Genomic DNA, 17,881 nt, shown 5'->3' on the forward strand with positions numbered 1-17,881 from the left:
GGTCTCGCTTTCATCAGGACCAACATGGTCTACTATTCCAATGGGGAATGTTGAACAGAGTTTGGTGAATACTTAGTTAAGTGTCTAAATACTATCAAAATTGTAACTACATGTATACAGATATTCTATGATGATCTCAATCAGAGAAATTGGAAGATAGTCAGCATCGGTTATCACACCTTTATATTACCTTGTTAGGATCAACATGGACCTAGGTAATACCTTGATATTACCTTGTTAGGATCAACACTGACCTAGGTACTGACATTGGTTATTACATCTTGATATTACCTTGTTAGGATCAACACGGACCTAGGTACTGACATCGGTTATCATACCTTGATATTACCTTGTTAGGATCAAAACTGACCTAGGTACTGACATTGGTTATTACATCTTGATATTACCTTGTTAGGATCAACACGGACCTAGGTACTGACATCGGTTATCATACCTTGATATTACCTTGTTAGGATCAACACTGACCTAGGTACTGACATCGGTTATCACACCTTGATATTACCTTGTTAGGATCAACACTGACCTAGGTACTGACATCGGTTATCATACCTTGATATTACCTTGTTAGGATCAACACTGACCTAGGTACTGACATCGGTTATCATACCTTGATATTACCTTGTTAGGATCAACGTTAACACTGACCTAGGTACCGACATCGGTTATCACACCTTGATATTACCTTGTTAGGATCAACACTGACCTAGGTACTGACATCGGTTATCATACCTTGATATTACCTTGTTAGGATCAACACGGACCTAGGTACTGACATCGGTTAACACACCTTGATATTACCTTGTTAGGATCAACACTGACCTAGGTACTGACATCGGTTATCATACCTTGATATTACCTTGTTAGGATCAACACTGACCTAGGTACTGACATCGGTTATCACACTTTGATATTACCTTGTTAGGATCAACACGGACCTAGGTACTGACATCGGTTATCACACCTTGATATTACCTTGTAAGGATCAACACGGACCTAGGTACTGACATCGGTTATTACACTTTGATATTACCTTGTTAGGATCAACACGGACCTAGGTACTGACATGGGTTATCACACCTTGATATTACCTTGTTAGGATCAACACTGACCTAGGTACTGACATCGGTTATTACACCTTGATATTACCTTGTTAGGATCAAAACTGACCTAGGTACTGACATCGGTTATCATACCTTGATATTACCTTGTTAGGATCAACACTGACCTAGGTACTGACATCGGTTATCACACCTTGATATTACCTTGTTAGGAATAACAGAATACCACACCAGTATATTTTAAAAATGGTATGTAATCAACACAGACCTAGGTATTGACATTGACCCACACTGAGCTAATGACAGTGTGTAGAGCTGAAATGAAGTAGGTCAGTTTTAAATCTCCAGACGAAACTGATACTGTACAATATTCCTATACATGTGTATAATAACATATAAACAATTTGATATTCTTTAACACTTTTTGATTAATTATATCAATTTGAAGTACAATTTAATCATTTACTAATTATTAGATTTAAAATTTTAGTCTGATCCAACATGTACAAGTTTGCCCGTGCACACAGTTTACATCTGTGCCATAGTGTTTATATGGGACCTTGGGTGGTTAACTTTTATAGTACATGTACAAACATTGTTATCTATATCATTACTAGAATATATACCTGTCACAACATAATGTTTGGACTCTTTCATCAAACACGCATTTAGATTACCAATTGTTCTTCCAATTTGATAGGATTCTTGCAATTATCGTGTTATAATATTATTTATCTGATATCCAAAATTACTAGGCCCCTAGTGTACAATTTCAACCCAATGCTATACATTCGAATTAGAGCTCATTTCTTACCCAGCAGTTCCTAAATGCAAAAGAAATATGTGCAACACGAATAGAAAAGTTTGAGTTTTTAAAAGTACATGTACCATTTTTTATAAGGTCAAACACATTCTAACAGTTCCATAAATCATAGTGGTTTCATATGTACTTCTCAACATAACGACAACTATGTCGTCATATGGAGCTTATCCTTAACAATACCAATAACAATTCACCATTTTTGCACTTTGTGATTTAACAGGTAAGCCAGGTTCATAGAAAACACTGAACCAATCGAGTGAACTGCAGGGCTAAACCCTTAAAGCCTATCCTACACAGTTTCTAAGTGATTTGTTGAAAAACAGGGATATGGAATGTCTAGATAAAATTAAAATCCTGAAAAAACAAGGCCAACAACTCTTACAATTATCGTCAAAGCACAATGTCATTTTGGATGACAACTACATAATGAAGTCTACCACCCTTCAAAAAGATCAGTAAAAATTTTTAAAAAATCAAATGATTTGTGATGCAATTTTTACCCAAAGTTATTTTACTAATCAAGTGCTTTGTCTGTAGGTAAGATTAATATCTAGCACTACCCAATGTTGCCTATTTTTTTCTATTTCATAACAAAATTTATCAAAAGAACTTACAGGATTTGAATAAGAAAAGGCCTAGTTCATGGAAATACAATGTATAAAACTTGGGTATGCGAGTTAAATGTGATTCAGTAATGAGTTAGGTGTGCCCTTGACCTGTTAAAAGTACCAGGCCTACATTTAGGCCTTTAAATCACATTGCTAATGTCTTCAAATCCATTTCATGTCCTTCAGTAAGGAATCAATATGTCCATGTCCAATTATATAGTGCTATAAATTACTGTATAAATTTTTTACCGTGAAACAGATTAAACAGGTATAGAGAGGTATGATTTACAGCACTTGCAGTCATTGTCAGAGTACATTGCTTCACCAGAAAGTGAATGTTTGATATATAATCGGGGGAATCCAGGAAATAAACAAAAAGGAGTAAATGGATTTTCACTTAAAGGTGAGACTGAAAATCAGCTGTACACATGTGCCTTAAGAGGAAGGAACCATGCACGAATTGGAGGGGATCTGAACTCACAGAAGCACACCTTTGGCTTTGAGCTACCAATGATATTCACTAATACGATTGATCTACCTGGTACTGCTGAATCTCAGCTAAGAGTATACGCCATCGGAGATTTCTGTGACATATACATCCTAATATCATAGAATTTTTTATTGTTTAGATTCTCACTTTTTTATAATTTTTTAGCCTTTTTTTAAAAATAATTTTGGGTACCCAGGGTAAATGTTTTTTGTAGAAAATAACCATGACCAGATTTCAACAACATTCCTCAGAAGTTTTCTGAAAGCAGCAGCAGGAATTGTGTACCCAGAATTTAATATCCAAGATACATACACTGCAGTACATTCCAAGGTTGTCTAACATAAAACATATCTGACAGAGACTAGTTTAGGTTTAACAGCTACTTCCTGTCCTAATCCACTTAAAGGCAGGTGCTTGTTTGACAGTGGGGTCACATTGCCCTCAAATAGTAATATTCTGTTTAAAACAGTTTTGATGTTAATAGTCCAGATAGACTGGCATGTGAAAAAAAACACTTTATATCCACTTGTTAATGTCAAACATCAGACCAAAATAAGAATTTAATGTTCAACTTTTTATATAGGTAGGAAATTTGTGAAGAGCTTTGTCAGGGTTTAAAGTATAGCAGTTTACTCTATAAACTCATTTGGTACATGAGTTTTAACATTAAAATTAAATGATGGGATAATTAGATGGATACATGATATGAATTTGGTTTGGTTTATATAATAAAATAATAACATTTGACATTATAATTTTTACCTTTATTTTAGTTTGAATACAATACATGTATTTGCCAAATCTCTCCCTTAAAATTAAATAATTTGGCCTCCAGGATTGAGACAGTCACGGTATTGATCAAAACAGGTTTATTTTTAAACCAGTTTATTGCCAGTGGTTACCGAGTTGGATGTCATAAACGATAAGAAATTACTACACATTAAATTCAAACTGAGGTACCTTTTTATAATATCACGAATAAATGGAACACACATCCCAGCAACCTATCACCAGTCAGAACAATAATACAATTATGTGTAAGACATAGGTTTAATTATGTATCACTCACATTTTGAGAATTCCCAATAATCAGTGCTATTTGTCCAGTTGACTTTTAATGTCATTATATTCTCAATGAGAAGGAAAAGTAAACCGAGACAAAGAGTGATAGTGAGGCTGGACTGAGAACATTTGGTTTTGGAGACCATGTAGTGTTTGGAGGTCCCAGGTTGCAGTCCTACTATTTCCATTGTCAAATAAACAAAAATTACTTAATAATTTGTTTGTTTGCTGGGTTTATATCCCTGTAAACAGCTAGGGTTGTTTTGAGGCAAAGCCTCTTTGTAGTAGTTGGTGACTACCTCACTGAACAGCATAGGGAGGTATGTCGCATGCCATCCAGATTGATTAGGGTAAAGCGTCTTGCCCAAAGACACAACCATGACAGCACAAACCAGTCTGTTTCTCAGCTTCCCAAGAAACACCCGTTTCTTAGCTTCCCAAGAAACAAAAATGAAACCGGGTAGGGAACATCGAACAATGCACCTCGAGTCTTCACCCGAGATTACCAGCTGAGCTATCATGGCTTCTCATTACTTAATAAGGACTGGTCCAAGGAACTATGTAACTATGAAGGGGAAAATACAAAAACAAGGAAGGCACTCAAACCCACGACCTCCGGACTCAAGACAGTTCTAACCTAATTCAAGCTACCTGATCACCTTTGATCAGCCTCAAGGTCCAGTTCCACTACTACCAGTACATACTTGTATATAAACTGGTCATAACCTTAATAAACATTCCTTGTATAACATAGGTAATCATTTCAGATTTTAATTTTAATCCCTCCTGGGAGTTGATATTGTTATAAACCTTTCATAACATCCAAATCAAGGTGTATGTGGGACAGAATTATCTAATCCCTCTACCAAAATCTTACCTTAAATATCAGAACAATGAAAAACAATTTCAATAGGTCTACTCAGGTGTAAATTTGTGACAAAAAGTATTTACAGGAAAAGAAAATCCGTCTTGTGTGTTTAGAAGTGGTTATATTCATACATACTATGATCATGAGGTCATAGACACAACTACAGTACTGGTCTACATTAGGCCTGCAGTGACAATAGTATACGGCTCATGCTTGGCACATTTCTATATCCTGTACTAATAAATGGCCATTTAGAAATCCCCGAGGCTCATCATTATCAAGATTTTGGTCATTATTTTTGTTATCAATTACAAAGCGGTTTACTGGAATAAACAAAATACTGAAGCAGTTCTATATTTCTGCCTAATTTGTTAAATCCTCTCATTGGTTATAAATTCTTCCCCAGATCATAAGGTATATAGCAGGCACACCATTGTGGTTAGATCCAACCGATGGAGCTTACAATGGCTGCTACTGAACAGACAAGGACTGTTGTACATGGAGATCCTAACCAGATTATATATTACAATAAATAAGGCCCTTTAATTGTTCAAGTGTGGCCATTCTTGATAAAAGGATAATATTTTGTCACATTCATTGAGCTGTCTGTGAAATAATCGTCAGATTGTTTAGTAGGGCTAGCAAGGATTTGTTTCTGTTGTGAAATAGAAGAAATGGTATACAAGTTCATGACCAGTTCCTTCATTGTACATCTTCTTGGCCCCTCCTGCCACATTAAGTAGTACCTGTTAGTACACACATCTTCTGTATTTATCTCTTTACTATACAGCTCCTACCATATATCTACATTTTTTCTATCATCTCCTCACTCAATTTTTAATAAATAAAAACAAGAGGCCCATGGGCCTTGACAATCACCTTAATTTTTATATACATTTAAGTTGTGTGATATGACAATAAAACCTTTAGATACATATACAGCTGAGACAAAACAATAAAACAGCCAGAACATTTGGCCTTATTCTCATTTTCCTTTTATAATTTTTATGTAAATTCATCATTCATCTATATTTTGCTCTCATTTTACGGATTTCATATTTGATCTACAGCTTTATTTACATACCAGTTGCTCTTGATGTTTTAAGCTGCTGTTTAATAAAAAACAATTAAAATTGCAATAATTTTAATGGGTTTTTTTCAGTTTTAGACACAGTTTAAAATATCTAAACATAAAATTAATCTTAAGCAATTTCTAATCAGTGAATTTGGTCACCTGCATATATTACTATATGTGTCTGCAATGTTGGAATAAGTGGATCGATACCAGCTATGGACTTAAACTTATTACAAAGACAAACATAATATCTACATCGGTTTTCCTTTCAATAAACAGCATGTAGAGCAATCACTTAGTTTTTCAATTTGTTTTCGGAGGTAAACAGTGCTGTTAAATCTTGAGGAAGGTAAATTGAATATCTGTAAATGTTGTGACAAAGTTGACTGTGACCAAACATGGGCCTTCCTGCACCCAATGTTAGGTGTGTCGGAGTATTAAGCAGTGGATATCACCAATAATCTACATTTGGTCTCACTCTCTAGCCTAATTTCCTTCATACATAATGCTAATACAACTTCACTTGTTCACCGAGGGGAAACTCCCAACCAGGCCAAAGTACACAGGAGTGACTTGTATACCTTCTGTGCCACTCCACCACATAGATTCATTTAAAAACCTATTTCACCTCTTTACAAACTATGTAATTTGTTTGAAATTGGGATAAACTAGCTACTCACAGCTAAAAGGTTTAGGTTTATTTGAAATTTTCAACTTTTATGTTAGGTTATGGCCATTCCGCAACAAAGCTGATATTTTTTTTTAGCAATAGAATCATTTTCTTATTTAATGGTCTCATGTACATACATATTGTGTATGTCGAAAGACTAACTTTCACATAATCAATTTTACAATGATCCTGTGAACATAATTGATATAGCGATGTACTTTATGTGTAAACAATTGGGCTGATTTCATTGAAAAAATTACATTGTAACCAGACATCCGTGTACAGAAGTAAATTAAGTAACATAATTTAGCTAGGTATTAAATGTAGTACTGGTTTAAAAAATCAAATTTTTTCATCATTGATATTTTCCAAATAAGTGGAACTAAGAAGAAGTTAATACAGAAGAAAAAACTCACCAAAATGGAATGCCGGCGCCCTTCATAAAAGCCTTTATTCAATTAAGTAGGTAGCAACAATCTTTAAATGGGGCATAACTCACCAGTGTCTTTTGAACATAAAATTTTACCATTCATTCTATTTTGAAAATAGCTGCTGACTTCTTACAAAAGTGTATGATAAATATTTTGGTTAATGGAACATGATCATTACAAAAAGTTGAAAAATTATCTGTACCATTTTTTATGTCTCAATTTTTTATTTAACCTCAATATTTATTTCAAGCGTACCGTATAGATTGTTAACTGTTTAGGTTGTGTGCAGTTGTTGTATTGCAAGTATCACATTTTTAGAAAGTTTATAATGAATCATGAAATCAAACCAAATACATGTAGATTAAAATATATTAATTAAATATAACAAATGTAGGCACCAGACCTAGATTAAGAAAAAAAGGTATTGAAAGAAATGAAAAAAAAGTAGACTAAGTTTAAAGCAGTGATAACAATATAACAGCAGACTTTGATGCTTGATTCTTGTGTCAAATAATATTATGTTATTCAGTGGAGTAATTAAGCCTACCATGTGTTTGCTTTGCCCATGGACAGGGTTGTGTATGGATTTTTGAGGTGGCATTCTTTGCAACTAGACCAGAGTTCCCATAACTGTTTTGTTTGACTGTGACATACAGTTTGCATATATACTAGAATGGATATTTGATGAATATATCTTTTTAACAGTTCAAATCTCAGTACCCAATAAATATTTACAACTCACAATTATGAATAAATTGAAGAATATAATGAATATTTCCTTCATTTAGATTTAATACATCTGAATGAAAAATTACCAGTATTTATAACATGTATATACATGATGTTGAGTTTAATATGTAGTTTCACAATTATTCACTTTAATTTGATTCTATAACACACATAATCTTATTCTACTTCAAAGGTCAATTAAAATTTAAACTTTGAAGTTACACTTTATATCAAATGTCATGATATGGAAGTACATGTACACAGACTTTAAGATGATACATAAACATCTTATGTCCGATACATTATACCGAAAATCATGCAAATACAACATAATAGCATAACTATTAGCCATTTCCTTTGCTAGACAATTTTTATCATTCAGGTTCGACAAAATTCATTAGTATATAAGATAAATATAATTTTATAAGGCTATATAGATTATGCCTTTTACTACAATTTTACTGATTTTTTACAAACAAGTTACATGTCCAATTTTTAGTAATTTTTGCATTATTTTTGTTCAAAATCCAAATGATCTTTTTTGTACATACATTTCCTACAGTAACATAAATTGATTGATTGATGGTGGTATTTTGTAACAGAAAAGCGAGTGCCTCCACCGGAGATTGAACTCACAACCCTTAGCTCACTGGTTCGCCACTCGACCAGCTAAGCTAAAGGACCCCCACCCCCACCAAAAGGCTAGAAAGCAACCATTTCAATATGTGCACCATTTACAATTAAAAAAATGTTTGCCACATCTACACTACTCCCCCTATTCCAAAAAAACACTTATCAAGCCAGGTTCTATCTCCAAAGAAGCCTCTTATTTCCCCCGAGCCAACAAAAAATATGTGTTTAGGGTTTCCCGTTTTTTTCTCTCAAATTTTCTGATATTTTTTTCAGAATTTCCAGTTTTTGTTAAAATTTCAGAAAACCTAAAATGAGCTCAACCTGGTTCTTGATTAAATGACCCATGCTAGTCATGCGCTTGTGTGACATTCATTACAAACACTTCGCTCAAAGATGAATGTGATTGTATCCATTGACATTTCATGTCCAAAGTTGCCCAAAGGAGGGAGTGTAAAGGGTAACATACATTTGCTTACATGGTTTACCTGTCAATTGTTGCGATATTTAACGTCCGACTTGGCTTAAAATGTATGTGTTCCAATTCTGAATAGCAAATTGAGAAAAATAAAATAACTTTCCTACCTACTGCAGTACCGACCCTACCAAATTCTCAACTTGTAACCATAAACACATATATATATATATATATATTTTGTTTTTGCCCTATACATCTTGAACTTGGAGACAGTGCCGAGGATCAAGCCAGATGACCTTTGGCTTACTTGGTCAACCGCTCTACAAATGGAGGGAAAAGCTAGAAGGTAACTTTATCATCTGTCCTTTTTCAAATGAGCTTGCCCCTAAACAAACATCAGCCCAGGTTCTATCTCAAACGAGACCGCATATTCTCCTATAACTTGTACTTAGAATGGTCAACGGTACCAAAATAAATTTCAACAGGAAAGCAATAAGCTAGACCTGCAACCTTCAGCTTATATAAATCACTGGTCCACCGCTCTACCCAGTTTAGTTACAGACTTGTACAGCTGTATGCCAAAATTAAGTCGCAAAATGAGTTCTAGGCCTACACTAGCCCGAGTTTCCTCTGGCCGGTACCCGGTGTCAGGACCAGAGGAAACTCGGGCTTGGCCTACACAGAGACCTATATCTGGCCTACATATACCAGAAAATCTTACAGCAAACCCTTGATTCAATGGAACTTCGGTTCACAGTCAATATAACTGAATTACCACATGAATATCTTAGATAATTTCATATTTTTATATACTATACATGCTTTGTATGATTCATGTGAAGAGGCTTGGTCAATCTGGATTCTATATCAGAAATAAACGTTTTGGATCGATGCGCAAAACTTGTAAGTTCAACTGTTAAATTACATTTCCTGGTTATTTATCAACGGAACTGACCGTCCAAATTATCAAAAAGAAAGTCTTATTCTTTCTTGAGTACCTCTCCTTTAACTTACAGTTACGTTAACAATGTAACCAGTCATCAGCTATCAGAGCCTTATTATCGAATATATGATCGAGTGTTGGTGTGTTGCCGGAAGTAGACATACATGTATCGTGCGCATGCTGCAGTACATTTGTAACGACGCTTTTGATTGGTGGACACATAAAAGAGTACGGATGCGCTTCTCAATTTAGATAGAAGACTTTTTAAAAAGCCACGGCGACAAAATTAATAGACTATATAATTGAAGCAGCATACCCCATAGGGCCAGCTCCTGCAGAAACTAGAATATTTAGGCCATTTTTTTTCGAATTTAAAACATAGCATTTGTTTCTTTTAGATTATAAATCCCCATATATCTTGATAAAAAAAATCACCAAAATATCATGCTGTAGGCCTACCTGTTCACATGAGCATGATGATGAGGATAAACCCGGCCTACATGTAGTCTTGTGCACACAAATCTTCAACATTACCAACACCAAAAAACTAAATGTTTTAAACTTTGGAATATGATACCAAGAAGAAAACCATAATAAAAAATGAAATTTGCTAACTTTTATAGAAAAAATGAGCATGAAGAATGTATCGGGGAAAATGTGGCTTCTGATGAAAAGAAAATGGCTTCCGAAGCAACACAGAGCCCTACAAAGTTGTTTAAACCTAAGTTTAAAGTTTAGCGCAATAGGCAACATTATTGTTGGCACCTGCCATGTAAGGGAAGAATATGGTTCCCAGATATTTTTTTTGCTTAGGAATATTTTTATACCGATATTATTTTGAAGGCATGATGTCGATCAGGATGACACCGATAGATGTTATATATGTTTATATTCTGTCCATTTAAACTAAGACGCGTATATCAATACTTTCTACATCCGGGACACAGTTTGGTCTGAGAAGTAGCCGACAATGTTATAGATGTACGAGACTAATTTGTCAAGTCCAGTCATGAATTCTTATCAAGTGTCCCATTCTACTGCGTCAATCCCTTCAATACCTTAGATGATATGTAAACATACAGTCAAATCAATACGTAGTTTATCGGTGATATTTTTTTACCATTTCAAATCCTTGCATGCTCTACCACCATAGCTACCATTGGCGACATCCACTAGTTTCTATCTGAGAAATGTCGCCGGTGCTGACTGGCCATAATCTTGGCTCAGTCTTGTTCAATGGTGCCTCATTGTGATAACTTTAGCAATGTGGGCGCCATTTTACTTTTTATTCCTTCTTAGTGATACTGGCACTTAGAAGTTCGTTAAGTGACAGATGCCACTTATGAATATGTTCACTCAAACAGAAAACTAGATGATCCATCTTACGTTTTGATGCGGGCCTGTGGATGATGCCAAGATGTCTGCAAACAAACTATTTTTGATAGTGTACGGAACACAATATTAAGGTACTGCGTTGTCTGGAATTTGACTGAGGCTGTCATTGAAGTTGTTACATGTATTAAAACAAGAAGATGCATAAGACGACTTTTATCATATGTATGGCGGAGCCATACAAGTCACCCTGATCCATTGTCATTACTGATGTCAAACTGAAAGTAATATAGAGCTATACTGTCATTGCAGCACTGACCATGTCCCTTACGCCCGCCATATTTGAGCCGGTGTTCGGCACAAACTGCAAAACAAATTAATTTTCAATATCAGCTTTATTTTAAAGCTTGGTTTATAACAAATATTAAAAATAAAGGAAATTGAAATAGCATACCATCTGTTGTTTCCCAATAAGCAACAATTAATATCTTTAAAACTAATAATTTTTAATGTGCACGGGAGGGAAGCATTCATTATTTTTTAATTGTTCAATATTTCATTTCTTAGTGACATCACTAAACGTCTTATATCACTTAGTCGTTTAAGAGATATCATTTAGACATTTGAATGGGTGATACCACTTTAACGACTAAGCGATATCATACCTCTTACCTTGTCAACATTTGAATATATGTCACTTATAAGTGCTATCACCTAAACGACTAATAGATACCACTGAATGGGAATAAAAAGTAAAACGGTGCCCCATGTATATTTTCTAGGTGTTAATTGTTCTTGGACACATCCACACATTGTCCAATAACTTGTCGGTTTTCCTACGAAACCGGGTAAAACAGCAATACATTGACTTCATTGAAAAACTCTATTATCTATTACTTTTTGATCTTTTTTCCCCCAGAATGACTATGAATATGGTTCTTACAAACAGGTATCAATTCCTTCGTTGAAATAGAATGACCTCGACCTTGACTGTAGGCTTATTGTTTCAGTTTGGACGGGCGAACTTTTAAAAAAATATTTTATAAGAATTCTGAACACTTTGTATTGTACCGTCATGTTTAAATTAAGTGAGTTTGCATCTTCGACATGCCTAGACACACACCATTTGGTTAAACATTCAGAGTAACGTTGATTATCTATTTTAAAGCTTTGAGAACTAGGTAGGCAATACCAGCTAACACTAGATTCAACAGTTGTGAAAGCTAATCTATTTTATACGGATGAAGTAAACTAGTCAATACTACAGAGTGTCGATAACATTTCCATTTATGAGATGGTTTTGAAAACTTTCAATGGAATCAATACTACAATATATTTACCAGTATATGGTATACAGGACACTGGACAACGTCTTTGTGTTGTTTTCTCATTCTTCCTATTTCTCTCCTGTCGATCGATCGTCAGTACATGTATACCGAGTGTGTACGGCAGATAGAAAGGTTAGAGCACGTGTTCTTGTCTCGTCAATAATTCACTCGTCGTTTATCGCCAAACACTGCCGTCGGTTTGTCGTAATTAGTAACTGGCATCAAGATCCGCGTAATCATCAGGTTAGGTACCCGAAATCACGCGATAGATAGTCACGAGATTAAAATATAAACAGCTTTCACGGGAACACGTGGAAAACTTAGCTTACTCGTGATCCTATCCACATTTCAAGGCGGTCATTTACTAGAGTCTTCGTTTGTTTTTTTAGCGAAAAGATCACAAAAATGTTCAACTCAGTATCAGCTTCTAGTAGATCTAATACCAAATAGAATTTCTAGCGTTTCCGTTCCGCTAACTGGTGCCCGGATTCAAATATACAACAAACTTCTGATAGTAATCCAAATTAATTATTGATGCTTCTACATAAACTTTTAGAACAACAGATTTGTCGATACGTGTGTAAAATTGTCTCGCAGAGACTTGATGGCGGACGACGGGAGAGTGGAAACAATAGATGAAGTTCGAAGGTATAGAATAAAAAGGCAGCTACCAGAGAAACGTTCTAGGTATATTGGAGACAATACAGGTAATTCCTGGAAGACAAGATAAACAGGTTTACCCCCGTTATGTGATGAAGATTTGGTGACATTTCGCTGCGATATGTAGCTACACTTCTTTCTGATAGCTTACGTTTATGAATGTCCGATCTTACAGATTATGTTATATTTTAGTTTATATTTTGTCTTAGTTCATGTTCTATCTTACAGTTAATGTTCTATCTTACAGTTTATGTTATATTTTAGTTTATATTTTGTCTTAGTTCATGTTCTATCTTACAGTTAATGTTCTATCTTACAGTTCATGTTCTATCTTACAGTTCATGTCATATCTACAGGTGTAGATCTTTACAGTTAAGTTATATCTTACAGTATACAGTGTATGCAGTAATGTTAATCTTACAGTAATTTTATGTTATATTTAGTTTATGTTTTGTCTTAATTCGTGTTCTATCTTACAGTTCATGTTCTATCTTACAGTTCATGTTATATCTTACAGTTCGTGTTCTATCTTACAGTTAGTGGTCTATCTTACAGTTCGTGTTATATCTTACAGTTCATGTTCTATTTTACAGTTCATGTTCTATCTTACAGTTCGTGTTATATCTTACAGTTCATGTTCTATCTTATTGTTCATGTTATATCTTACAGTTCGTGTCATATCTTACAGTTCGTGTTATATCTTACAGTTCATGTTCTATCTTACAGTTTGTGTTCTATCTTACGGTTCATGTTATATTTATATCTTAGTTGATGTTCTGTCTTAGTTTACATTCTGTCTTAGTTCATGTTCTATCTTACAGTTCATGTTCTATCTTACGGTTCATGTTATATTTATATCTTAGTTTATATTCTTTCTTAGTTAATGATATAACTTACATTTTATGTTATATTTAGTTTATGTTTTGTCTTAGTTCATGTTCTATCTTACAGTTCATGTTCTATCTTACAGTTAATGTTCTATCTTACAGTTCATGTTCTATCTTAGTTGATGTTCTGTCTTAGTTTACATTCTGTCTTGGTTAATGTTCTATCTTACAGTTCATGTTCTATCTTACAGTTAATGTTCTATCTTACAGTTCATGTTCTATCTTACAGTTAATGTTCTATCTTACAGTTCATGTTCTATCTTACAGTTCATGTTCTATCTTACAGTTAATGTTCTATCTTACAGTTCATGTTCTATCTTAGTTGATGTTCTGTCTTAGTTTACATTCTGTCTTGGTTAATGTTATATCTTACAGTTCATGTTCTATCTTACAGTTAATGTTCTATCTTACAGTTCATGTTCTATCTTACAGTTAATGTTCTATCTTACAGTTCATGTTCTATCTTAGTTTATGTTCTGTCACTGTATCCTGTTAGTTACAACTTCCTTTTATTAGTTGATTTTACGTTGTTCTGATCAAATATAAATTATAGACCATACCAACACCAGGACAGCATTTTAAATGAGGCCGAGATAGTTTATAATGGTAATTGAAAATTCCTTTGCTAGGTGTTCTGGTGATTGAGATACTGGGCTCGAAGCTCGGACAGAGTGTGAATTGTTATATAATTTGCACGACAGACATGATATATTTCCGACACGTAGTTAATTTCTTGCACCTTTTTAAACCAACGCATTTAGTGTGTGATACTTAATAATTGTTAATTGGACATTAATCAGAAGTGACGATTAAAGATTCAATTCCTGTCCTTCAATGTCAAACTCAAGTAACTAAGTCATCTTGCAGAGAAGTTAACCATCTGAACGAACGTTCGTTTCAGTTCATTTAAACTGAAGACACATTTCATCACATAACACAAAACACCTTACATTACGACCGACTTTGAAATCAAAATGTGGAGGACAAAATAAAACGGAAACATGTATTTTTGCGCTGTTTTCAATTAACGACGTAACGTTTTGTCCATATTATGACGTCACGGTTGATTTCTGACTGGCGCAGCCAATGAAAAATGCCCTGGGATATATTACGCTGGTGACATAGATACGTCACACTGATGAAACGGTGTAATGCAACTGTCTAGATACTAGGTACACACCCGATTAGCATGGATGATTTCTTCACATTTGCATATTTGGTCTATATTTTTCCCAATACGTCCAAACAAGGCTGAGATAATCCAGCCAAACAACAGAGGAAAAGTGTCATACGACATACATGTAGATGATCTGTGTTACTTTATAGGGCGTGGGAACATAGGTGAGACAGGTGTCTTTCAACATAGCAACTTTTCCTCTAGTGAAATAGAAGGTTATATGGATGTAACTAAATTGGTAAGACAGTAGTCTTAAAACCTGACGATTCTTTCTGTTGGGCGTTAGAAGGCTATATGACTGTAGCCTTATGGGTATGACATATGTCTTTTTACTCGGCAGCTCTTGAGTGCGACTATATGGGTATGACATGTCTTACAATTTGTCACATCGTGGGTGTGACTATATGGGTATGACATGTGTCATACAATTTGACATATCTTGGGTGTGACTATATGGGTATGACATGTGTCTTACAATTTGACATATCTTTGGTGTGACTAAGTATATGGGTATGACATGTGTCTTACAACTTGGTAGCTCTTTCTCTAGAACATAGGTGAACAGGAGGAGCTAACAGGAGGTTGTTGTTGAGGAGACCGTTTTACCTCTCATTGACGGTGTACAAACGTGTTTATGGATGTGACTTGATGTTTTAATGTATATGACAGTGTAACTGAAAGTGTAACGTGACTATGGGCATGGTTGGTTATTTTAACCCTTTCACCCCTACTGACCATATTGGACTTCAAATTATGAAAAAAATAAAAGAGTCCATTAAAGTTTCTCAGGGTTGAAAGGGTTAAGGTGTCTATGGGTATGGTTGGTTATTTTAAGGTGTCTATGACCTATGGTTGGTTATTTTAAGGTGTCTATGGGTATGGTTGGTTATTTTAAGGTGTCTATGGGTATGGTTGGTTATTTTAAGGTGTCTATGGGTATGGTTGGTTATTTTAAGGTGTCTGGGTGGTAATGCTGTACTAAGGTATACTTCTGATTGCTATTTTAGTGTGTCGTTGCATATCTTGTATATAATAGATGTTAAATGGTTTCTCCGAATACAGAGATGTTTAAGAGTATATGGATTAGAGAAATGTGTATATGTTTGTCTGGATACAGAGATGTTTAAGGGATATATGGATGAGAGAAATGTGTATACTTTTGTCTGGGTACAGAGATGTTTAAGGGGTATATGGATGAGAGAAATGTGTATACTTTTGTCAGGGTACAGAGATGTTTAAGGGGTATATGGATGAGAGAAATGTGTATATGTTTCTCTGGATACAGAGATGTTTAAGGGGTATATGGATTAGAGAAATGTGTATACGTTTGTCTGAGTACAGAGATGTTTAAGGGGTATATGGATGACAGAAATGTGTATATGTTTGTTTGGATACAGAGATGTTTAAGGGGTATATGGATGAGAGAAATGTGTATACGTTTGTCTGGGTACAGGGATGTTTAAGGGGTATATGGATGAGAGAAATGTGTATACGTTTGTCTGGATACAGAGATGTTTAAGAGGTATATGGATTAGAGAAATGTATATTTGTTTGTCTGGATACAGAGATGTTTAAGGGGTATGTATATGTATTAGACAGATATACATGTATATACAGTATACAGTGTATGGGTGACATTTTGGGAAGTCCGTTGATGTGCTATCTATGACATGTACTTACAACTGGACAACTCTACAACTCGATGACGGCAAATCCACCGATGGAATATCGGTTATGGAACTAATATTTGCATTGGTGCAGTCCACCACACAGTTTGTGGAGGACGTGTCCACAGTGTAACATCTGCACATAGATGGACAAGGGGAGGGGGTTGCACCCACCCCCTGCCCCCAGCACAGAAACAGTAATAATCCAAACGACAGACAGCACATTCGCGGCTGACGTAAAGCTCTGGGGAAACCATGATGGCTTTTAGTTCTTGATTTGTCAACTTTCAGCATACTACGGCGACCAGGCAGGCTTTGGTGTATTGCCATTAAGGCCCAGGCAGTGCCCCTCAATCCGCATAGCGTTATATCCTAAAGGATTCCGGTACAGGGCTCTCCCCCGAGGTAGCAGTATCCGGTACTAGTTCAACCTGAAAACGGTAAATAGAAATCGATTATATATAGACTATATCTATAACCGTATTATCAGCGAGACGGACGGGTACGTACTTAACAGGTATGTACTCTACCTGTTATATAAGTACCCGTATCGGACAGGTAACGAGTTATGAATCCCTCATTAGTACCTGTCTACCCACAGACTTTCACGTGAGCCTACCTTTCTCCATTCCGGGGTTTATCGTGTCTGCCATTCACATAATGTGTCGCGTTCGTCATGTATACTGTGACCACCATTACTGTAATGCTAGATTGTCAATCGACTGTGTCGTCACGTGACCAGGTACATGTCTTTGTTGCTGTTCAATCGTGTACATTACGACCTTGTCCCCTAGTTGTAGCATGGCAACCTATGACGCTATTAGACGGTTAAGGCTTTCAGGTGGGTTTCGCTTTCCCCTTGGTCAGAGTAACGCTTGTACCTGGCCGATATTTAACCGAACTTGACCTAGCCTAGCTGATCTCACTAGGTATTAACTCCGACAGCCGAAGATTTAATTTTAAATAAACCAAATTAGATTCCATATTAAAATCGTTGATGGTAA

General features: G+C 35.3%; 1 protein-coding gene across 1 annotated transcript in view; it reads right to left on the reverse strand.

The window, feature by feature from the left end:
- Positions 1-17,610, reverse strand: part of LOC117337498 (polycystin-1-like) — an 89,718-nt gene extending 72,108 nt beyond the window's left edge. Inside the window, 2 exon segments of the mRNA XM_033898546.1 lie at positions 16,891-17,308; positions 17,497-17,610. Of these exon segments, the coding sequence (XP_033754437.1) occupies positions 16,891-17,207 (317 nt within the window). The 5' untranslated portion in view covers positions 17,208-17,308; positions 17,497-17,610.
- Positions 17,611-17,881: the final 271 nt, after the last annotated feature.

The sequence above is a fragment of the Pecten maximus genome, chromosome 1, assembly GCF_902652985.1.
Source record: "Pecten maximus chromosome 1, xPecMax1.1, whole genome shotgun sequence".
NCBI lineage: Eukaryota > Metazoa > Mollusca > Bivalvia > Pectinida > Pectinidae > Pecten > Pecten maximus.